The sequence below is a fragment of the Pithys albifrons genome, chromosome 2 (genome assembly GCF_047495875.1).
Source record: "Pithys albifrons albifrons isolate INPA30051 chromosome 2, PitAlb_v1, whole genome shotgun sequence".
Classification (NCBI taxonomy): domain Eukaryota; kingdom Metazoa; phylum Chordata; class Aves; order Passeriformes; family Thamnophilidae; genus Pithys; species Pithys albifrons.
In genome coordinates, this window is record NC_092459.1 from 46,446,231 (window position 1) to 46,471,201 (window position 24,971).

Here is a 24,971-nt window from a genome sequence, read left to right on the forward strand (position 1 = left end):
GATTAACTGTGTACTATCTGTTTGCACTGCCTTACTAAAAATCCCAGGACTCATTCTGTTATCATGAAGTGTTTTCATCAGGTCTGTTTTTAAATACTTTTAAGAATTTCTCCAGTTAGCAAAAGAAAATCAAACAAAAATGTTAACTTATCTTCTCAGCCCAGATTCCAGTTTAAATCGCTCAATTTTCTTGTTGTGGTTTGGTGTGTTTTTCTAATAGAAAATTACCAAAGACTTCCCTCTGAATTCCTCCCATCCGTAGTTAGTTACTACTTAATGTATTTTTAATTAATTTTTACTGTACTAATCTACTCCAGTTTCGTAATGCTTCAGGGATGTTAATATAATTTTATTATACATTAAGAAACACAAATTCATAATTGTAATAATAATTCTTTCATTTCTGACAGATATTTGGTACTGGTACTTGGCACTTTATTTCCCATAGCTGATTTTTTTTATTTTTTAAAATTGCTCCTTTAACTTGGTGTATCAGTTTAAGACCTATGGCACACAAAGCTGACCCCTAAGTGTTATCATCAACTGGAAACTTGCGTGAGCATTCAAGATGGAGATCAGGAAGGATAACCTGCAGTTATCTGGAGATCCCAACAGAAAATGTAAGCAGCTTTCTTTTCAACAAGTCAACTGTAATTCTGTGAGATTCTATAAACTTCTTTATTTCTAGTCTATAAATTCTATAGATTTCACAGACTTGCTGCTGTGTTCCTTGTTGTAATCTTGCAATGGGAAACAGCTGCAAGAACCCAGGAGAACTCATTGGGTATTTTGGCTTTACGTACTGTTGTGTCACTGCAACAAAGGGTGGCCAAACTGCTCCATCAATTTTTTTTTGAATTGGTAATTTTAAAGACCCTAAACAGAATGCAATTTGGCACAAAAATTGAGCCACTTCTCATGAAATGGCCTCTATATTGTGTTTCTATGCTATGCCCGTACTAAGATTTATGCACATTGTAAACTACTATTGTTTTATATTCATGAAAAGAATGAGGCCCATAGACAGAGGGAGCAGTAAGTTTAGCTGGCAAGTGTGCAGAAAACAATGGCAGTGGATTTGGAAAATGTCAAACTTTCTAGACTTCAAAGTGGGGGTTCAGCTGGACCTGGCAAGTTTTGCCTCTATTGTCCCTGGTCTCTGTGTCGAGTTACTGGGTTCTGCTGCAGATACAAATTTCAAAACAGACTTAAAGTGGATGCATGGGCAAGCTCCACAATATCAACTTGCCATTATTTTTAAACTGGGAGGGTGGATGGATGGAAGCATTTTCAGGGTCTGATCCCACCACTGCTAAAACACATGATGAAAAAAAAAATTTTACTTACCAGACTAATTTCTGATTAACCATTCTACCTTACACGTTTAGCATAATTCCTATTTTGATACCTGGAAATTGTGTAGTTACCCAAATAAACCCAATGCAATTAATGAAGGTTACTGTCTGAGCCTCTCATACCACTGTGTGCAAGTGAAAGGAAGCTTCCCTATGGATTAACGTATTTAGATTTGACTGTTTCAGGCAATGTAAACTAACATTTCCTACTATTCTGATCTTTTAGCTTTAAGATCTCTACTTGCAATGTTTATTTCTGCCAAGAGGGCCTTAAAAGATCCATCCAAAGCAAAATATATTCTCTGCCTTACCACGCCACACTTCAGCGAAACACCCCTGACCAAGCTTCTGTTCCAGAAATAATGAATCACGTGCAACTTCCCATGCATCTTTAGCCAATCCAACAGTTTGTGGGGTATTATTCGTAGCAATCACAGTTAAGTTAAAACACAAACCATCAGCTTTCTCTATAGGAGAGGAAATTAATAAAAAAACACACTTATAATCCAAAATTATGCATGCATTGAGAAAGATGGAAGGTGATTTTCTCTCAGTGCTGCACTGAAGTCCATTTGCAAACACTGGGTTATGGATACTGAGAGCAAGGAATTTTTTGGTAGCTTGCAGAAAAAGGCTTCTTGGTATAACTAATAGATTACTATGTGAGCCTTGATTTATTATTAAGACAGGGGTAATTTGTCAAAATCAAAACCTTCCAAGGAAACATGGAATTTTAGTTTTCTTTTGCCATCAATTACAGTGAAAGTTGAAGATTAGAGAATTTGAAAGTCAAAGACATGATTCTAAAGACATTTTTCCTAACAGTTTGAGCTTTACTATTTATTTTCTTGAGGGTCAGAGTGTCCTACATTTTCACCTTCCATCTTGTAATCCCCACACAGTGAGCTATTTTAGAATAATTATTTTTCTCCATACCCATCCATACTTCCCCAAACTGCCCATTTCCCAGTCTCTTGATCAACTGTAGGGATTCTCGTGGGATTTCCCAGACATCTTTGGTTTTGACAGACAGATCAGTAAGCCTTGGCATTCCTTTATGACAGGGTACTACTAAGCGGCAGCAAAGACCTGCAGCTCTCTCTGATGGAGCCAGAAGTGAAGCCAACAGCAAAGGAGAGGAAAGAAAAAAAAGTGTGACATGAAACAAAAACAGTAAGCATAAAAACAATGCTACTCACAACAGCTGTTAGTTGCATACCACAAAGCATCCTGGAAGATTAGAAATTGAACACTGAAACATGTTCATTTGAGACAGAACAGGAAATATTTTAGTCTCTGCTTCCATAGCCTGAAGTGGAAGGTGATCACCAATGGTTTCTCTTGTGGACTCAGGATTTCCCTTATCCCACAGTGCTGCATTAAGATAACCTCATGAGTAACTGGTTTACTATAGTAAAGTGTAACTTTTAAACATTATCTGTAAATTACAAGCTGGATTGTTTCTGTACTGAGTAAAAGAAACACAGAGAAGATTAATTTTTTTTCCCTGAAAATCACAGCAATGAAAATTTGGTGGACTTCTTAAATCCTTGGAAAAGGTATTTTCTATATTCTGCTCTGAAAAGGTGTTTTTGTAGGTGTCATGTAAGACTTTTCCTGACATTCCTTCTAAAGCAAACCTTTATTAGGATATAAAGCCAGTCCTACATTGTTTGGGGCAGGTTCATTATATTATCTCTTGGAAAGCTTCACAGAAAACTGAACTGTGACAAAAGTTACATAACATATTTTAGCAGGAGTCAAAATAATTACATATATATAAATATACATATACATGCATATTGATGAGTAGTATACTATGCTGCACAAAGCAGACTAGAATATAAAGTTTGCACAGCAACCTCATCAACACAAATGTTGTGGAATGGTGGGGAAATCCCTACAGACACCCCGACCATGGACCTCATTGTGTCTCCTGCAGCAAGACAACAAAGACCATAGAACAGGGAAGATTAGCTGACCAGTTGACATTTCTTATTCCAAGATAAGTCCAAAGGGAATATTATGATAGGGAGTACTCGAAATACGTATTGTATGTGAAAAGCTTCCTTATGAGTTTGGACAGCTGCAGAAAGAAGCTGAAGATTTTTAAGACCTTCTTCTTTGTTTTAATTGGAAAAAATAGCTTGGCATGCTGGTGCTCTGGTTAAGTCTAGACTGCACCCACAAGAGCTTATGCTTGACAGGCCAGCTTTTTGGAACTGGGGGAATGGTGTTTCATCTTCAGATGTGCTGTTACTGGACTTCAGTCTGACGTCAGGACATCCTGGGGATCTCAATATTTTTCATTTGTAAATCTCATGTGTTAAAGTGCAGACATTGCAGTTAGCCTTTCCTATGCAGGTGAGAAGGGGCTGGGATAAGAAGCAAGTACGAGTAATAAGGGTACGTGGCAGTGCAAAGAGAGCACAGTGCAGGGATGCCTGACCCAGGGCTGCTTATATGAGACCAAACTGCTCACTCTGCCTGGGTAGCCTGGCTTCCAACTACCTGAGCAGGAGGGGTCCTCCAGCTTGGACAGCTGTGGGATGAAGGCTGAGGGTGGGCTGCAGAGCATGCCTGTCCTGCCATGAAGGCAGGTCTCAGCAGTGGTTCTTCAGGAACCATGCTGATCTCTGCTGAATCATTTGGCATCTTTGAGCTCTCCCTAAAAGTAAATCTAGACACTCACAAGACATTGTGGCTAATCTACTTCCCACAATTCCGAGTGAAGAGCAGGCAGTTAGAGGCAACCTTTATGTTTCAAATCAGCAGGGGCTTACATGGAATGAGGGCTCCTTGTTTGTCTGGGTCTGGGAGATCGCAGCTGAAACCTCTGGAGTATTGATCTCTGCCATTCCTCCAGAGCCACCCTACCTGGATCCTACTGATTATGTCTCTGTGTTGCACAGAAATTACTGTTTCAAGTTCTATTTGCTTCTGCATCTTTGCATGGAAAATACATCACCCAAATAAGCTGAACAGAGAAAACTGAAAGTTAACATATACCAGCAGGTATAGTGGGGTTCAAAATTATCTTCTTTAGCTTAAAGTAGAGACACCAGAAACAATTGGAAGTTCTCCCTGGCAGCATACACCCATGAGAAACTGGGTGGAGAAGACAGCCAGATGTCTAGTATGAATAGCTTAAGAATACAGCAGACAGAATACAAAGAATACAGAAAAAATGCCCCACAGAGAAGTTGATTTCCAAGTAAAAATTATGAAAAGTTTTTGAGCAGCAAGCATTTGGGGTCATCTGTTAATATTATGAAAAGCTAAAGGAAAAAACCCACCTTAAAAAGCAAAATAATTAAAAAGACAAATTTCTGCTTAAAAAGAAGCATGGCAGTCTGTTATGTAAGTACCAGTTGTCCTATGCAGTGGCTTGGGGGCGGCGGGGGGGCTTTAAAGTTGTATCTGTTGTACACCAATCACCAGTGACAGTAGGATGCACTTTTGGGTGGAATAGTGTATGCCATGCTTTAATTACAGAAATTAAGGGGGAAAAAAAAGAGCTTGGTGGATAGACACAAATAGTGTGCATCAAGAAACACCCATATTGCCTCAATTATATTTTAAATTAGGCAAATTATAATTTAAATGCTAATATTTTGCACATGGAACAAAATTCCAATTGGAAAATTTGAGTCAGGTAATATATGCAGATCTTTAGGTCACTGCTTTAAGTTACTGAATTTCACAATACAATTCCTTATTTGCTTTATTAGCAATCATGTGCTGCAAGATGGTACGTATTAGCACTCGCTTAATCACAGGGAATTTATGCTTTGAGATGTGCAAGTCCAATTCAGTAATTCTGCTTGCTTAGAACAGGGAAAGCAGGCAAAACCTTTACTCAGTAAAGTGTGAGGTTTTAAAACCTCTGCCACTGTGCACTGTGAGCAGCACTCAAAGCCATTTATAACTGTAATGGGAAAGGGATAATAGAAGATGCATTACAACAAGCAAGACTCATAGCTCAAATGACTTTTTAGAGTATCTTACATATACATCAGCTCAGCAGCAAACACTTTTGTTTTAAAATACTTCAGAGTGCCATGTATTATTTGAGAATTTACCTGAATAATGCTGAACCAGCTGCTGAAGAGTTTCAAACTGTGCCCGAGTTGTGATATAATATCCACCATTGTCAAGTTTACGAATCTTATAATGTTTGACATGATCTCCTTTCATATCATCCCAGTCTCGAATAGACAGGGAATAGGCACCTGTTCCAAGCAAAGGAGAAATAAAAAAATTCAGTTAGCTTTTAGTCACAAAGATTTTGGTTTCCTGGTCAGTTCTTACAAAGTGAAAGGAAACTGCTCCTAAAAAATGCTTAGAGTACCCTGAAAAAGAACAAATTAATCTAACACAATGAGATAAATGTCAGAGAAATCTTCACATGGTTCACACCATGTTCCTTACACAATGTTCTAGAAAGAAATTAGGATTCCTGGGCAAATGAAAACTCACTTTTTAACATTTACTGCTTCAGGCCGCTAAATTGACTTTTCCTATTTTAAGAGTCAAGTTACACTGGAAATACTATACTTTATACAAATGCCAGTGGCTGGTAAATATCAAGTTTCCTTAGGAAGCACTGGAGATAATGACTTTATATGTGCATAGTGCTGTTAACCTAGATGGATCCCAAACTTCTTTATAGAAATTAAACAACCAAACAGGCATACGTTGTACACCACAGTCCTTTGAAGGTGATACTACACCAAGACTGCACCAAGAGATCTGCAAGAACTGCATGTTTCACTTCCCAAATCCATGCAGGGGCTTTAGGGCTTACTAGTGGGATTCAGATGCTGAACCACAGGGATTAAGTGCCATCTGAGATGCCTCAGGACATGCTGCTTGGCAGTTTTCCCACAGGCTGTCACATTTTTCCATTCATGTGGATACCCTGCAGGCATTTCAAATGGCTCTGGATGCTCACAATCAGGTAAAGGAACCTCAGATGAGGGGCTAGATTTAGTTTTAGGTGCAATGGTGGCTCTCTGCAGGTGGGCTATGGGCTTGATTTACAAGCCCACACATAAGCTTCTGGTGCTATTAGGGCAGCTGAATCCCAGTCTATTTTACATGAGTGTCGTGGCACTATGGTGTAATGCAGGTTTGAGTCTGCAGTCTTGGGCACTTGAACAAAACCCCAGGTTCCTGCTGACTATAAAAGAAGCTCAGCCACCTATGGAGGGAACTGCACATTCAGGTGTCTTACTTGAAGGACAATCCTATTCCACATACTGTGGCACGTGTTGGTTTTCTGTCAAAAGCAAAGACGCTTTTTACAGCATAATGCAGCTTCTGAACAAAATCATGGCCATTTCAAAAGCAGTGAAGAAGACAAATCTTCACTCATGGCTCAGACAAATATTGTGTCTACTCAGGCGAATTCAGGCATTAAAAGGAAAAGAGGTGACTGGCAGCTGCAGAGATGTCAGCAAGGTCCTCCTCCTGGACCTCTGCTGCGTTCATGGGTAACTGTGTCAGCTAAGGGCAGGAAGAAAAATCATCAGTAGACAATTCTGTACAATGTGAAAGGTGGTTCCGGTGTAAGATGACTTTGCTGGGTGTCGCCTCAGGAAGAAGCTTCCCCGACCACATTAACCTGCCATAGGTTGCACTGGTGGGTGGCTCACTGTGGAGGGAGCTGTGGTGAGTGAAATGTCTTCAACCCTGACTCCAAGGACTTCTCAAATTCCCTATTGTTTGTCTCCTATTTGGGAAGAAAAGAGACTTAAACAGATGATTCTGGTTTATGCGAATGGAAGGCACCCTTAAAAAAGTGACAGTGGGGGTATTATTTTAATTTCATTTTATTTCTATTTATTTATTTTGGTTGGGTTGGAACTAGATAATCTTTAAGGTCCCTTCTAAACCGAGTCTTTCTGTGATTCTATGATTCCTAAATGTAGAAAAATAATGTTTGGTTAGGACAGTTTTCTGAGGAGGTTCTCCTGTTAGTACATTTCTCTCAACTAGGAGTTCAAAGCAGTTTGGGTATTTGAAAGCACTTCCCCTGCATGCTTTGTACCACCACTCTGGGTTGTACATTGTCAGCTTCCTTTCAGAATTTTCCAGACAGTGTTCCCCACGTCTGCATTTGTGAGTTTTGATCCACTGGCAGCAGCTGTATTTTCTTTAGTCACGCTCCCTGCCTATCTGGTCACTATTTTAGATTCTTTAGGAAAATGTAAACAATCTGTGGCTCCAGGTCTGCAATCAGAGCTGCGTGGGTGGCCCTCTGTGGACCCCCGCTGACCTCAGATCAAGTTGCAGGACTGGAGCTTTAGTTCAAATCTGGACAAAAACAAGAACAAAGATGGATTTCATTATTCATTTATTTAGGCTGTTGGTTATTTATACTATTCATTATTATCTAATGATAAATTCAAATATAACATATATATATAACAAAAATTTGGGAGAGAAATATGACATTACAATATATCATACTAATGAATTAAAAAAAAACCACCAAACCTAAAACCAGACACCCTTGAAGGGTGGAGATTGAAACCAGGTGAAGGATTACACAGACAAGAGCTGATGAAGTACCTGGGTAGTCAGGCATTGAAAAAATGAAAAGCCAGCTCTGTACGATTTATTTTGGAAGTAAGAAGAGAAGGCAACCCCTATCAAGAGCAGGTAAATTCATTCTGAAATAATTTATGATGATATTTTTTAACATGATACGGAATATTTTATTATTGTTATTATTTAAAGTAGAAAGGACAATTCTAGGTCATAAAACAATTCCTGCCTCAAGCCCAAGATGACTAGCTGTAGTAAAGCATTTCGAGAAAACTTAGGACAGAACACACCATTTAAACCCACCCACCCAATTTTTTTCCCTCTTATGAACAACAAGCTCACTGTCTTCTTCCAACAACATACTAAAACACCACCAGGATGAGAAGGGAAATAGGCATTTTTGACAAAACCATGCATGTTTGGTTCTTTACAATGGCTTTGATGCAAACATAGCCCTAAGATGTAGAAAGCCTTAAGTTCAAAAGCAGAGAAATTAAGCTTGCTGCTCTAAGTTCATCCGTGATGAATTACTCCACTCCCCCAAAGCTTTTGTGTCTCACAAGAACACAGAAAAAACCTCTGACTTAGCTAAGTAAACAGCCCTGCAAAATATATCCCCTATCACCGTATAAAAAATTGGAAAACCAGACTAAACTGATAATATGGTTTAGAGCAACAGGGCTGTGTTTGTTTTTAGGATCCATGGCTGCATATTTGAGTGAGTTTTTAAACTTGGCACAGAGTGGAATGAAGTCCTGTTCCTCGCATACATCATAGCAACTGTTGGTGAAAAAAAACAGGTGGAGGCTATTTGCAGAAAAAGAGCAAGTTAGAGCCTGTCTTGCTCCTGATGAGAGTGCCACACTGCTACATGAAGTATTATGAAGTTATGTGGTGGCAAGAACTTTGCTGTCTGAAACAACACCCTGTCTATTCAGATTTTGTATCAGAAACAGTCTTCAGAGTTATAGGCAGCAAAGGAAGAATCCAGTGACTGAAGAAGTCAAAAATGTAAAACTTTTAATTTTAGATGACAGAATGCAGCATCTGAAGATAGGTCAGGTAGAGAGGAGTGGGAAGTACTGCTTTTCTTCTTTAAACCGCTTTACTAGCCATGACTCCAGAATTTTGTAAGCTAAGTCTAGCTGACAGTGTGCTCTGATCAAAGCACTGACAAGTCAGTGCTTTAATTACATGAATCATCATTAGACTTCAGAACCTACGTGGAATTAATTCTAGTGATTTACACCTCCCACAGCTTTTGTTTTGGATTGCTGGTTAATTGAGAAATGGCCAGGTTTGGTTTTACTTAGTTGCAGTTTTCTCCTTAATAGTTGAATGAACTGGAGAGATCTTTTCATATATGTGAAGCTTTTGAAGAAGATGTTGACAGGCCTTGCGAACAAAAGCAAAAATAGCACCCGCCAAGAAAACTGGAACTCCTTCAATATTTTTAGAGGGAAGGAGGAGAACATATCCTTCCACCTGACTTCAACAGAATAGATATAGTTGAATACTTTATGAATATATTAATTAGAAATATATTCACGTTTTCTCCCTGTTAATATGTGAATTTAAAACTGCTACATATTTTTTTCTCTTTTCTTTTCCCCCCCGCAAGGATCCAGAATTTCAAAGAATCACACTGTGTGACTTGCACTGCAGATACCATGGGTTGAACGTGGCATAGGTTGCACTTGGGTTGTTCTCTGCTTTGAACACTCATTCTAAGACCTGGGATACCCAGACATCCAATCCCCTAGCATAACTATATGTAGGATGATTCTTATCTCTACCTTCATGCAGTATTTCACACACTTAGCACAATTTTTCTCATACATCTTCTCATTTGTAATCAGAATACCTTTGGCCAGCCTACCTTTGGTAGTTTCGCTTTCCCGGATCAGGAAGGTACCTCTGGGGTTTCCAAATGACAGCAGCTGCCTCTCGGCATCTTTTCGGCCAAGTTTGCCAAAGTACCACCTTAAGCAAACATCAGGAATAGTTAGACAAATGCTACATAGCATTACTAAACAGTGTCACAGATCTCAAACATGGAGGATTATTTGTGGAAACTATGGTTACTCAACTATAGTTGATAATTTTTGTCACACTGTGTCTCTTTTATCGTGGAAAGCCAACGTGACAAACGGTGTAGTAAATGTTGCATATGTTATGCAGTAGTGCTTTGCATTGAGCCTGTAATCAGTAGGTGCTTTGAATGCTTGCTTGGTGTCCTACAAAAAAGGCTAGACTTGGACAATCAGAAACCAAAACTTGGTGGGTCATCCAAATAGACACAGAAAAGAGCAGAAAATTGTGTAGCTGCTGAAGGGCAGGATTTTTACAGATGTTGCTGTAAGCTACATATTTGACTTATACAGTGATGTATTAGTATTCAGTATTTTGTTGCAGCACAGCTCTAAAACCTCAGTAGAAGGACCAGATGCAACCACTTTACTATGGTTCTGTATGAGGCTTTCAGAGTTACTGCCTTTTTGCCTTCCTGCAGCAAATTTTTTTGTTTCACATTCAAGCTGAAGTACAGACCACAGTAGTACCTGCTCAGCTACATAAGCTTCTCCACTGTATCTCTTATACTGGAAATAATATGGATACACACATCGCTCATTTTCTTTGCATAGATATGTCCTCATTACGCTGCCTGCTGCATGTGTTGTAGGCATCCTACTACCACAGGATCTGTATTTGTTGATGCAATGTGCCCTCTTTAATAGACAGCTTGCACACTAATTAACTCAATGTTTTTACCAGTTGGTTCAGGAAAAGCAAATGCATCTTTTGGTTAAAGCTTGAAATTAGTCGACACTTGAAAAAAGGAAGCAGACCTATGCTCCTTTAGGTTTTCTTCCTTTGTTTTCACATTGAAAAAGCACTGAGCTTGTGCTTCTTTTGTTGCTAATTACCTAATTATTTATCAGTGTAATTAAGAACTGAAATAAATATAATGTAAGTAATTTGAAAAATCACTGCAATCAATCAGAACCAACTCCTCACACCTCCTTCTAATACAGCATGGGTCTTTACAACAAAAAAGGAAACATACTCCTCTGCTTGGATGGAATCGACTGGAGCCACATAATTACTGGGAATGTAACCAGTTTCACCTGTTGTCAAGGAACGGGCTTCCCACCAGTCTCCTTCCCTGCGGACACAGAGGTGAGGAGGAAAAGTGAGAGCAAGACACAGCTGTAAAGACAATCATCTGACTTTGTTAACAGCACCCGTAACTGCATGGTTTAAGAAGTCACAGCAACTCAACTCTTTATCACCAGCATGCTTCCAAGACTACTGTTTACATTTAAACCCCAAAAATATACATATTTCTTTACACTTATAATTATTTCAGCAGTGATTAGTAGCACAGCCTTCCAAATGTAGCATAATGGCATAAAGAGGTGTAACAGCCCAATGAAATAATCTTTGTGCAGCCTGGGTTTGGACTAGAATTTTTAAAACTGTCTCCATAGCAATTATTCTAATACAGACCCTTGAGAGGACTTATAGAAAAATTGCCAAGATTAATACTGTGTGCTGGTTTTGGCTGGGATAGAGTTAATTTTCTTCATAGCAGCCGGTATTTGTGCTGGAAACTGTTGATAACACAGGGATGTTTTAGTTACTGCTGAGCAGAATTTACACAGCATCAAGGCCTTTTCTGTCTCTCATCCCACTCCACCAGTGAGGGTGCTGGGGGTGTACAAAGGGTTAGGAGGGGATACAACCAGGACAGCTGACCCCAGATGACCACAGGGATATTTCATTCCATATGGCGTCATACTCAGCATATAAAGCTGGGGAAAAAGAAGGGAGAGGGGGGCATGTCCAGAGTGATGGTGTTTGTCTTCCCAAGGCACTGTTATGAGTGATGGAGCCCAGCTTTCCTGGGGATGGCTGACTGCCTGTCTGCTGATGGGAAGCAGCGAATGAATTCCTTATTTTGCTTTGCTTGTGTGCATGGCTTTTGCTTTAACCTATTAAACTGCCTTTATCTCAATCCAGGAGCTTTCTGAGTTTTACCCTTCCGATTCCCTCCCTGATACCATCATGAGAGGGAGGGAGGGAGGAAGGAAGGGAGGAAGGAAGGGAGGGAGGGAGGGAGCGGCTGTGTGGGGCTGAGTTGCTCTCTAGGGTTAAACCATGACACAATGTCACAGCACATTCACTGCTAATTTTAAACATAATTAATCTGAAACCCAAAGATATCAAAAAGCCATCTATCAACATGGCATTTTAGGTGGCCCTTAATGATCACACATCATTGCCCAGATTCCCTCTGCTGGCCACCTGGAGAAGGTATATCTGAAATAGCAAAGGACTAGGCTGCATTTTCAAATACTAACAAAAACAATTACAGAATGACTGAATCACAGAATATGATGAGTTGAAAGGGACCCACAACATTTAAATGTGAAGAGGTTCATGCAGGACCAACTTAAGGCAGCGTTACATAGCTTAGCATGATTGTCTTACACTGTGTGCACAGTGGGACATGGTACTGCCTTTCAGACAATGTGCATTGCTGTAGGATGTGCGGCTTCAAGAGAAGTTTATTTCTTAGCTTTCTACAGGATGGAATGATTTGGGATTAGCAATTTGTGTTTCATTCTCAGGACTAGATTTGCCAATGTTTACCTCATACTGCTAATAATAAGCATTCTCTTTTCTGTTTCTGGATTGCTTAGAAACCCTTTCTCAGTCCCTGTCTCTGTAAACCAGAGATTAGTTCATTAAATTAAACACTATTATCAAATGTGGCTCGAGAATTCAGCCTCTTCTGGTAGCAAGCAGTTACAGAAAACACACTGTCTAAGCTATTACTGGCAGGAAAGGTGGTGTCAAGGTGAGTTCTTACTTTAAATTTTCAATTCCACTTTCTTTAATAGTTTGAAGGAGCATGAACTCTATGGCAAACAACTAGAAAACAGCTGTGATTAGTCAAAAAGGAGATGCTTCCAATTTTACAGTTCAAAAAACGTGAAGAACAAATAGCTTTTGTAGAGGCTGGCAGTTGTCACTATTTTCATACACCTTGTGTGCATTAGTATGTCAGGCAAATGGCCCTATCTGTTTGAGTCCCTAATTTCACCAGCTGAAGTGCTAACCCTTCCCTCATATGCTGCTCCAGAACATTTCTGAGCCATTATGCTATACCGTGGTTGATAAATTGTACCATTCAATTTCTTCTCCTCACTGTGCAGAGAGTCCACTAGATGGAGGTATTTTGTCATATCTAGGGAGGGAATAAACAGTCCCGCAGATGACCACATGAGGAAAAACTCCCTCTGCTTTGACAGAGAAGCTTAAATCTCTCAAAAGGAGAAACGCAAGCTTTTTTCACAGCTCTTAATTTTAGATATGCAGCTGAGGTAGTGGAGGTAGGAGGAAATTAGTCAGGGTGTGTAAGAGTGGCTGTGGGGATGCTGGGCATGGCTGAGTATTTTGGAGCCCCAAACTCAGGCTCTGCTCTGAACCCCTCTGCAGGTACCTCTTTCCCTCTGATTGCATTTAGTACAATTTCTGACTTCAAATTATGGGGATACCACCTGTAATTCCATTTCAGGTATTGCCGCCCTGAAAGTTTATTCCAAAGCAGAAATCAAATTTAATTTGTTGAGCACTACGTTAAAAACCAAACCCTTTCAAAAATTCCAGACAAACTGGTTTCATGCACATATTATGCTTTCTGTTTGCAAGCAGCATTGGCAGACACTTAAAAAATGGGTTTTCATATATTCTGATATAAGTGAAGAGAGGAAGCATTCTTACAAAAATGTAGCTTTCTGGAGATCTCCACCCTGCTGTCACTACTCCAGGAGTGTGGCTAGCTCCATGTTTTTATAAGCAGAGCTGACTGCAATGGGTACTGAACTATAATCCTGCAGGAAAATCAGTGGATGCTTGGTCTTTTTTCCTGTCTTAGAAAATCTTCTTCCAGGCAGTAATTACCTGCATCAAAATGCATGTAGGGGAGTCTCTCTTTCTCACTGACTCCAAGGATGTTTGCTCTACAAGTCCTCATGAGCGCCCCCCCCCCCCCCCCCTTATTTCACCAACTGGCATATGTAAGGTATCTATAATGTGTGGAACTTCTTGTTTCAAGTTATGGCACAGTTTGTGCAAGGTTAGGAAAGCAGTAGGCAATATGAACAAAAATTGATGACAGGTTAAAAAAGAGTTTGTTTTTAAGCACGAATTCAGAAGCAGAAAGGTTTTAAACTGCTGCTCCCTGTACAAGTCATAACTGAAGTTTCCGTGCTTTCATCTACATCAAAGCTCTTCAGCTTCATGAAATATTCCACAGAATTACCTGCTTTTTTTTTTTTTACTTCAATGCACATTGAGCCAATTCCAACCCTGCAGTTGTTATATTAAAATTAACAGAAGTTGCACCAGGGCTGGATTTGCCTCACTGTCACATAGTGTAAGAAAAAAAGATGAGACCACTATCACCAAGCCTTTAGAAAGTGACGTTGTTAACTCATTTTTACCTTTATATAATAGCAATACTGAACATAACACTGAGCCTGCCACTTTATGTTCTTAACCAAGAATTACAAGATGTTCAGATATAGGTCAGTAGCACAGTGAGTTTTAGATGTTATTTTTAAACTGCTAAGGGATTTTTTTTTCTATGGGCAGTTGACAAAATTAATTTTAAGTTGATGATTTCCAGGATAGAAGTGCGTTTTTCATGTCAGATCCAACTGTGCAATGGCAACAGGACATCCCAGCATGTTCTGACTGCATCACCTACCTTTAGAAGGAAAAGAAATGCTTTTAAACTTGGTATGTGAGTCTGGATAACATCTCTTTTGTGAATCAGTTTTTAGCTCATTTCTGTGTAGAGATATTTGCAGCAGATTGCAAAAACTGTTAGTACATGCCTTGCAGAACTTCTGTGGCTACTGGTAAAGTACAGAGCTGGTAGTCTCAGTTCTGAATGTGGGGGTACTGTAAAATGTAAGCAGTGAATCACACGATCTCACACTTATTTTTGAAGTAAAGCTGCCTGTGGTTGAAGTTGGTTTTTTTCCCTAACAATAAAGCACTTTGCAAAAGTGCACAAAATGCAAGGGCAAGTAAGTAAGTATAGAGTAAAACCCCTCAATATCTTGATTATCCAACATCAGATTTTACTAATAACATAAGCAAATATAACTGTAAACGTTATAAGTTTGAAAATACTATAAAGCAAATTCCCAAGACTAGAACTTACGAGCTGTTAAGTATTTGAAATTTTTCTCCTTTGTGAAAACTCAAGTCATCTTCTGTTCTTGCTTCATAGTCATAAAGCGCCACAAAAAGGGTTACACCTAAAGAAAAACATAGGTGCATTATACTCTAACACAAAAAGCGGGAGGGAAAGGAACTCGCAGAGATGAGATAGCTAAGCCACATTTAAGCTACTCAGGTTGCTGAGGAGCAAAATAAACTGAGCCCTCCTACTTTTGAACAACCATTGTAGTTGCTCTGGTCTTATGCAATCAGTGGGCATTCTACCTTTTTCACTCTGTACAGTCACAGAATCCCAAGCAGGCAAAGGGGGTTTCAAGAGAGAGTTTAGACATAGCCACGCCAAGTATTTCCTGTTAACTACTTGAGGTGGCTCAGCCCACACTTTCCACTCCCTGCTAGAGTGATGAGGCAGTTAGCCATATTGGGCATGTACACATAATTTCGCATGCCTCAAGTGAACAAGCACCTGCAAATTAGCAAAGGTAGGGGTGAAGACTCAACTCCATCTCTACTTCAGTTCTTTGCACTATTTCATGAAGTAACTCTCCTCAAAAGCAGCATGCTGAGACAGTCATGCCTCTGCTGTAGGCACATGATTCACACTCACTAAATAGGACTTTCAAACTCACCTGTTCCTCCTCTTGTACGCAGCGTCCCTGTATGAGAGGAGGAGTTGACTCCACCAAACACAGTCAGTCCTTGGCCTCCTGTGGCATGGAAGTTGTTGTAGTTTGGGATTGAAGTCACACCAAAGCTAGGATAGTGCTGCGGAGTGGGATCTGTCCCATAGCGGTAGCCTGAGCTTTGAGTTAAACTGCCATCCCTCTCGTCAGTCAGTTTTGTTGCTTCTTTATCCTTACATTGCACACAGCCCATTATCTAAAATCCTAGGAAAGCAAGGGAAGGACAGGTGTTCATATGTTGATGTTCACCAGATCTCCCCCAAACCCACATATGATGAGTATCAAATTAAGTTCACTGCTCAAAAGTTAAGTACCTTGAAAAAATCCTGCAATGGTTTGACTATAAACAGCAACATGTTGGAAAAAAGCTCACACAAAAAGATCTCTCTTGGTAGTTTCCCACTGAGGCCTGGGGAAGGGAGTCCTGTCTGCTCTTGGGATAGTGGCAGATCTCTGCCCAGCCCTGCTAGGCAACAACTTGCGTGAAGCGAGAAAGAGGATAAAAGCCCTCTTGCTCACCCTTCTTTAGGAAACCATGACTAGCAGGCAAAGGACTCAGACAAAAAAGTGCAGCTGGAGGTGTTCAAGTCTGCCCCTGGCAACATAGAACAAGGCACTTGCCTCATGGTTCATGTTTGACCTTGCTAACTACACAAGAGTGGACTTCACCTCAAGACTGCAACCTTCTTCTGTTGCTGGGGCTCTGCATGGCAAGCAGAAAGTCAGTCAAAGTGAGCCAGTAGTTATTACAGCACAGGAAAGTAGGAGGGAGCTATCAGAGGGCTCAACTAAAACAAAAGGAAGTGCCCTTCAATGCAGTAACAAACTGAAGGCTAAAACCTGCTGGTAGCAGAAGGCAAAATGTATGAACATTTAGAAACTAGAGAAAGTCCCAGAAGAATTAACATGTCAAGGGCAGAGCATCTCCAAGTCCAGATCCCGGACAGGATGCAACCAAGAGAGTACAGCTTTGAAAATGTTGCTCCAGGTTTTTTAATTCTTATAACCTCTTGTTCAGCACCCTCATGGGGCACTATGAAGGCCTGGCTTAATCTCTCTTAATTTTAGGTGCCTGCCTCTCTCTATATGGAGGGTGATTTGCCACATCTTAGGAGCAGTCCTGCAAGGAGATTAGTTCTGTTAACTGGTATTGCCTTTCATCTGCTAGTTCTAACATTTTATAATCCATGTGTTGGTGGTGTTACTGAAGTCTTTCCTATTGACTCAAGTTGAACTGAGAGACAAACTCTGAGTTTCTGAGGCTGGGTGTGATGAGATTAGCTCAGTTGGTTAAAACTTGGTTGTAATAATGCCAAGGTCATGGGTTCAATCCCCTGTGTGGGCCATTGACTTAAGAGTTGGACTCAATAATCCTTGTGGGTCCCTTCCAACCCAGAATAGTCTGTGATTCTGTGAAACAGTCTGTGAGTCTAGGGAATCAGATATTTGTCTGGATGCATCCTCGATCTGAACCAGTACAGTGACTCTTTACATGTAACCTGGCACACAAACAACATACTCTAAACACTGAGGCTGAAAGAGCAGTGACAAAAGAAAAATCTTAAAAAATTAGACTTAGTAACCATACTTTTTCCAGAATATGTAATAGAGAGGAGGAAAATCCAGAGAACACAAAAAATAGTATAGTGAAGTATATGTCACTTAGCATAAATAAAAAGCCTATGCTTTTTTAAATTTCCTGATTTTAGTAGCTGCCTGGCTGGTTATTTTCTATGCCTTACCCAACATCAACACAGGAAATTGGTTTTTACAAACTCATGGGATTCAGAAAAAAACATGTTTCACCAGTTCCAATGCTTGAAAAATTACACAGCAGCTCCCTGCTTGTCTGTGACAGTCCACAGCCTGGCTACCTGCTTCCTACACCTAACCCGCCTAATTAACAAGAAAAACACTTCTGTTGAAGTGTATTTTCTACAGTTTGCTGATACTTGCAGTTATTCTACAAGCCTGATCAGAAAAACAAGCACCATTTTGGTTGACCACTGTGATGTCCATCCACAGGGAGGAATGCAAAGAGGATCTGGGGAACTACAGGCCTGTCAGCCTGACCTTGATGCCCAGCAAGGTTATGGAACAAATTATCTTGAGTCAGGTCACATGACACATACAGGATAACCAAGGGATCAGGCCCAGCCAAGATGGGCTCAGGAGAAGCTGGTCCTGCTGAACCAATGCAATCTCCTTTTAAGACCAGGTGACCTGCCTAGTAGAGGAGGGAAATGCTGTGGATGTTGTCCACCTGGACTTCAGAAAAACCTTTGATGCTGTCTCACACTGCGTTCTCCTGGAAAAGCTGGCAGCCCACTGCTTGGACAGGTGCACTTTCCACTGGGTAAAAAGCTGGCTGGATGGCAGGACCCAGAGAATGGTGGTGAATGGTGCCACATCCCGTTGGTGTCTGGTCACTAGTGGTTGTGCCCCAGGGATCAGTGTTGGGTCCAGTCCTGTTCAATACTTTTACTGATGATCTGGATGCAGGGATTGAGTGTATCCTCACTAAATCTGCAGAAAACACCAAGGTGAGTGGGAGTGTTGATCTGCTGGAGAGTAGAAAGGCTCTGCAGAGGGATCTGGACAGGCTGGATAAATGGACTGAGACCAGTGGTATGGGGTTGAACAAGACCAAGTGCCAAGTCCTACACTTCAGCCACAACAACCCCCTGCAGTGCTACAGGCTGGGGGAAGAGCGGCTGGAAAGCTGCCCAGCAGAAAAAGACCTGGGGGTGCTGGTTGACAGTGGCTGAACATGAGACAGCAGCATGCCCAGGTGGCCAAAAATGCCAGTGGCATCCTGGCTTTTATCAGGAATTGTGTGGCCAGCAGGACCAGGGAAGTGATTATCCCCCTTGGCCCTGGTGAGGCCACACCACAAGAAGGACATTGAGGTGCTGGAGCATGTCCAAAGAAGGGCAAGAAAGCTGGTGAGTCTGGAGACAATGACTGTGAGGAGCAGCTGAGGGAGCTGGAGTTGTTCAGCCTGGAGAAAAGGAGGCTCAGGGATGACCTTAAGGCTCTCTACAACCACCAGAAAGGTGGCTGTGGACAAGCAGGGGTGGGTCTCTTCTCCCAGCCAACTAATTACACGATGAGAGGACATAATCTTAAGCCACAGCAGGGGAGGTTCAGGCTGGACATCAGGTGTTCAAGAAATGACTGCATGTGGCACTTAGTGCCACATGGCACAAGGCACTTAATGCCATGGTCGAGTTGACAAGGTGGTGATCAGTCAAAGGTTGGATGTGATGATCTCAGAAGTCTTTTCCAACATAAGTTATTCGGTGATTCTGAAATTTTATTGTATTTCCCTAAGCTGTATTGCCTGCAGTTAGCACAGGTCTACCCCCTCTTGCTCTTAGCCTAACTTAAAAGTGCCCTTTTTGCATTTTTAATTACCTTAGATACACCACATCTACTCAGCAGGGTTCCCTCACCAAAATGTTTGATTTTTTTCAGGAGAACAGAAAAGTGGACTTCCGAGTCTGCACTTGCAGCAACAGGTAGCATGTGTAGGGATTCCTCAAGAAAATAGAGCAACAGGTCAAGGGCAAGGGGTTTGTAGACTGGAGGCTGCAAAACACACTGCTGCTGCTACTGGTGTGGCAGCTGTGCTGACCTTCAGCCTCTGCTCCCCCTGGAAGCTGGGTTGGAACTGGAGGTGCAGAGTACTGTGCATGCTCAGCACCAGTAGTGGCTTCAGGAGAGCCCACCGGGACCAAGATGGGTGCAGAGAATCCCTGGCCAGCTTCATATCTTGCAGAGATAACATCTACGGCTTTTACCATTTCAGCAGCAGGATGGTCTGGCTCTGGAGACCCTTTGTTTGGAGATGTCACTCAGGTGAGGTTTTCCTGGCTCCTCCCAAAACTAAGGAGTCTCATGGGCAATTTCAGGGAAGGAAGCAGGACCATATGGAAGGCAAGAGCCCTATGTGGCGATGGCTCATCTCACTGCTATGAGCATGGGCAGAGTTCAGGAGGCTTTGGGTGGGAAGGATGAGTCTGGGACTCACTTCTTGGACCTCCTACACCTCTGTGAAAGTGTGGCTGCAGCATGCAGAGAGCAAAACATGAGCAGCGAGCAATGCTGTGATGCCGAAGGAGTTTTTTTTGATTTTTCAATTTTCATATTTTGTAGATTTTAGGAACACAGTAGATGTAATGCTGTAAATTTTAGTGAATTAATATTTAGCAGCTTGTAGCATAAAGTCCTTCTATCTCTAACCCTGCTCCAGAACAGGCAGCTAAAATCTGCCAGCTATTTAGTCTCTTCCTCAAGGTACCTGATTAAAGCGTATCAGAAGAGAACATAAACATGGAGCAGTGTGACCCGAAGCCCTGGAGAGCGTCCAGAGAACCTTTGTGTGCTGAAGAAGAGGCGGGGGATGAAGACAGAGGTTCCCAAGGACCCCAGCCCCAATTCAACAGGGGTGGGAACTGGGAGGGGACAGAGGTGGAACTGGACATGTAGACAGTAGTGATTGGATAGGTTATATTATAAGAGCTATAGAACTTAGAGCTTGCTTGCGCGCGCGCGTCGATGTATTCCTGGATGAGCGGGTTTGCTCATTAAAGTGCCTGCCCATTATCTTATCTCCTACAAAACTTGGCTCGGAGTCTTTTTTACAGACTTTTACGGCAACAGCTGCATGGGAGATATATCATGAGAGAAATCCCAGCTCCAGAGGAAAAGCAGAAAGAGATGCTGACCATCCAAACAGGGAAAAGTGAGCCATTAAATCAGACTGGTTAAAAGCTGCAAGTGCTACAACATGCTTCACCTCAAAGCAGCAAAGAATCTCACAGTCTTTTTGTTGGGTTGCAGTCTTATGTCCCTGTGAAATTCTATCACCTCCTCCCTTTCCCCTCCCAGCTCTGTTTCTGCTCTTATTTTTCCCCATGTGCTTTCATGGAAAAAAGTAGAAAAGAGAGAAAATAAGAAATAGGAAACATGAAGTCTGGGAGAGCAGTGGGAGGGAAGAGGGTTTTCTTGTTGCTCATTCACATTCAGCTGAACAGGGAAAAAATCCCCACTGAAATCTGGGAATATTTCACATACAAATTTACAATGGCTGACAAGACAGCCCCACACACTTCATTTTCACATTGATAAGAATAAAGTTAAAATGATAAATACACTGCAAAAATAAAACTGTTCAAAATATTAATTCTGAAAAAAAGGGAATAAACAAGGAGATGGAATGCATACGTATTGGTAGCTTCAAAAAAAAAAGTTTTTTTTACTAGGAATGACATGTACAGAAAAACAGTAAATTATGGATTTCTTTATTTCCAATTGCTTTTGGCTTGCTTTATCTTTTAGCTGGCAACGGCAGCACACAGGGAAGGAGAATTTGATACAAAGTGAACGACTGACAAAATGGGCTGTTTCTTTCACTGGTCCCCTCCCACTGTCGCAGTGTCTAGACAATCCAAGTATAAAGGCTGCTTGATTGGAGCCTCTTGCAAAATGTGACAGAGGGTGTTACATGCACACATCTTTTCAAGCCAAGTCTCTGAAAGTTGTCTGTTCCCGGCTCAAAGAAACAGCATCATGGGGAGTTGGCTAAATGTGAGAGAATACATGTATGCATGCACATGCCTAAAGTGATTTCAGCTTACTCAGAGGGTTCATAGACAATAAATATAACCTCCATTCAGCACTGGCCTTTGTGTCAGTGAATGGATTCCAAAAACTATTCTCCTTCAGTATCATGGAGCAGGTTTTTAATATCCAAAAGTTTCATCTCCCTGCATGTCAGCATTTGGAGCAGTGGAAGGCTGGAGCTATTCAGCCAACTCTGAGATCACCAAACAAAATCTGGAGCTGCTTTACACTAAACTCTCTAGAGATGAGCACACAATGTTGTTCATCCAACATGCTGTGCATCTTATAGGAAAGGAACAAGTTTTTATTCTGTTTTCATTAGGAAAGACAGCATTACACAGATGTGTGAGTTATGGGTCATGCAGAATTATCATAACTTGACACTAGGATTGTAAAATGGTATGTAACTGGCCCAATTAAAGTGCACTTCTCTAATTTAAGCAAGCTGCATTTGTTTATTTTAAAGTTGTGTTTTTATGTGCAATATAAAACATGTGTTTTCATGAAAACATAAAACCCCCCCACCCACTTACATGTTTTTTGAGACTTCCTTAGTGTCAAATGAAAATCAACATTATGTAATTTGCCTCCTTTCTTGTCCTTACTGTATTTCTTGGACTCCAACATTTATATTGCAAGCAATCCAACATGAGTCTAACCAGAATAGTAGTTTCCTCCAAAAATTGACAAAAATATAAAATATATCATTGTTAATTATTTATATAGCCATAGCACCTTAATCACTTTCAGGTAAGGCTGAGGAGATGTACCAACATTCTTACTATTGTAAATCACCCTCCTTCAGTTTTTCGGTTGCTTCTTGATACGATATGGAAGCCACAACTGAAATGTCCAAGAAAGTCAGACATCCACTCCATTAACAGAAACAAAAGCAGTCCTTTGCTAGTTAAATAAACCCTAGGAAAAATCCAGAAATACCAGGAAAATTCAAATTTTTTAATACTTCTGTTTTAAAAGTAAAAGCTTTTTGAAAACCAAACTGATCAACCTTTACTTAGTCTAGCTTCTGCAGCTGTCAGTATATAGATGGGAGAAAGAATGGTGTAAATGCACTCCTCCTTCAGAGCATCAGGACACCAAGCAGTGTAGTGCAGGTGATGCGCTGCACGGAAGAGATGCCATCCAGAGGGACCTTGACAGGCTCAAGCAATGGGGCTGTGAGAACCTCATCAGCTCAACAAGGCAAAGTGCAAGATCATACAACAGGGTTGTGGCAATCCCAGAGGCACCTACAGATTGGGCAGAGACATGACTGAGTGCAGCCCTGTGGATCAAGACTTGGGGGTAATAGTTGATGAAAAACTCAACATGAGCCAGCAGTGTGCGCTTGCAGCCCAGAGAGCCAATGGAATCCTGGGCTGTATCCAAAGAAGCATGGTCAGCAGGTCAAGGGAGGTGATTTTCCACTTCTACTCTGCTCTTGTGAGACCTCACCTGAAGTATTGTGTACAGTTCTGGTGTACCCAACATAAGAAAGACATGGAAATGCTGGAGCAAGTCCAGAAAACGGCCACAAAGTTGAAAAGAGGACTGAAACACCTTCCCTACGAAGACAGGCTGAGAAAGTTGGGACTGTTCAACCTGGAGAAGAGAAGGTTGTATGGAGACCTCACGACAACCTTCCAATATCTGAAGGGGGCCTACACAAAAGCCAGAGAGGGACTCTACACCAGGAATTGTAGTTATAGGACAAGGAGTAATGGGTAGAAATTGAAATAGGGGAAATCTAGATTAGATACTAAGAAGAAATTTTTCACTGTGAGGGTGGTTAGACACTAGAACAGGTTGCCCAGGAAGGTTGTGGTGCCCCAATCCTGGCAGTGTTCAAACCCAAGTTGGATAAAGCTTTGAGCAACTTGGTCTATTGGGAGGTGTCCCTGCCCATGGCAGGGGGCACTGGGGCTAGATAATCTTTAAGGTCCATTACAGACCCTTAAAATGCTACAATTCTATGATTTTGCAACTCACAGATGAAACTCTGAATTATAGTACCTCTTTGGAACCTCGGTTTTTTTCAGAGTTGTAAGAAAAAACAGGTCCTAAAAATGTTTGAGGGGTACAGGGAGATGCAGGGGTAAATCTGTCTATTCTGCACACTTCAATCCATGTCATAGGCTTTGTTCTCCGACTCCTTGCATAGGAAAGGGAGCCAGCATGGGAGAGGGGTTCAAATTGCTGAAGGGATGTGGAGCAGGTTCAGACCCAGCAGAGTACATTCTCCTTTCTCTTGGATTTCTCTGGAATTAAATTTGATGGTATATTTTTAAGACAACTTCTTTTAGACATGAAAGGAAAGGCTGGATGGCTAGTAACCATCAACTGTCTTTTTCTGACCAAATTCTACAAATCTTGTCTGGAAAGCATCAGCAGGGAAGCTGAGTTAAGAAATTGTAATGTTAAAAGGGAATCAGAAGCACACAATCCTAGGCTTTTATTCAGTCTTCGTGCTGAACATGCTTATTAATCAAACCAAGGGACGCATCCAACATGGCTGTGAAAAATAGATTCTCTAAGGGACATCTTTTTTGGTGTTTTATGCTTTGCTGAAAGCACTATAGAACTATCAGTCCGTGATATCAAATAAGCCAATTTTACGAGCTACAATAGGATTTTATATTCAAAATGCAACATTCCATGTTACCATGAAGATGCAAGAAGAACAGAAAAGGTTTTCCAAGAATAAGAACTACAAGAATTTTTAAAAGAGACTTCAATTTTCTGTGGAATTCCTCCTGCAGGCTGGATAGGGGGAACAATCAACACAGAAATATATCCTGAAGTTGAAATGTTTTACTTTTCACGCCACTATTAGCAGCTCCCTAGAGAAACTGATGGAGCATGTATTTTGAAACACAAGCCGGAGGCACATTAAACCCCCCAATTTTCAGAAAAGTCTCACTCACCTACTTTGACTATCACAAGCCACTAGGAAGGTATTCCAAGCTGGGCAACAAATAGGCACTTAAAACTAGTCCTATGTAGGTCAGTAATTCTCATGCTGTTTGCTTGCTGACCTCTCCCTGACTCACATCTATGCTGATGGGAGCATTTTGGATTTCCAGAATTAATACTGTCAGTTTTGAGCCAACTCAAATGAAACAGATGAAATAAAATTGCAGCGCTTGTTGAATTATTTTTGTTTTTATCTATTAACTCTGGGACCTTTTAGAGGACTGCCTTCATTCCAGCTTAACCAGTGATTCCACCATTTTTAGGAAACATAAAGCAGGTCAAGAAGACACAACAAATACTTTGAAATAATTCAAACTCTTCGGTGTTATTAGTTATTTCTCAGACTTGTGGGTTGTGGGCTACTATATATACATACAATTCTTATACTAATATCCAATCTAGAAAGAATGTAGTTTTACTGCAGCGTGATAGATCTGGTTCAGCCTTGAGTGAAGCTGGAGATTTGTTTAGAATTGTTGCAAATCTCCATGTGCGCCACACCCATCATACGGCATTGAAA

The 24,971-nt window shown here is 41.1% G+C and overlaps 1 protein-coding gene across 5 annotated transcripts in view; it reads right to left on the minus strand.

Annotated features, from left to right (window-relative positions):
• The window catches only part of FYN (FYN proto-oncogene, Src family tyrosine kinase), a 146,310-nt gene that overhangs the window by 23,779 nt on the left and 97,560 nt on the right, over positions 1-24,971 (minus strand). For 4 of the 5 annotated variants that reach the window (XM_071548930.1, XM_071548929.1, XM_071548928.1 and 1 more), the window contains 6 exons: positions 15,797-16,054; positions 15,148-15,244; positions 10,975-11,073; positions 9,787-9,890; positions 5,438-5,587; positions 2,292-2,456 (listed from right to left, as the gene is read on the minus strand). In XM_071548930.1, coding sequence (XP_071405031.1) covers positions 2,292-2,456; positions 5,438-5,587; positions 9,787-9,890; positions 10,975-11,073; positions 15,148-15,244; positions 15,797-16,043 — 862 coding nt within the window. In that variant the 5' untranslated portion in view covers positions 16,044-16,054. Of the gene's footprint in view, positions 1-1,666; positions 1,823-2,291; positions 2,457-5,437; positions 5,588-9,786; positions 9,891-10,974; positions 11,074-15,147; positions 15,245-15,796; positions 16,055-24,971 lie in introns of all 5 variants that reach the window. The other variant, XM_071548932.1, reaches the window with a different exon arrangement.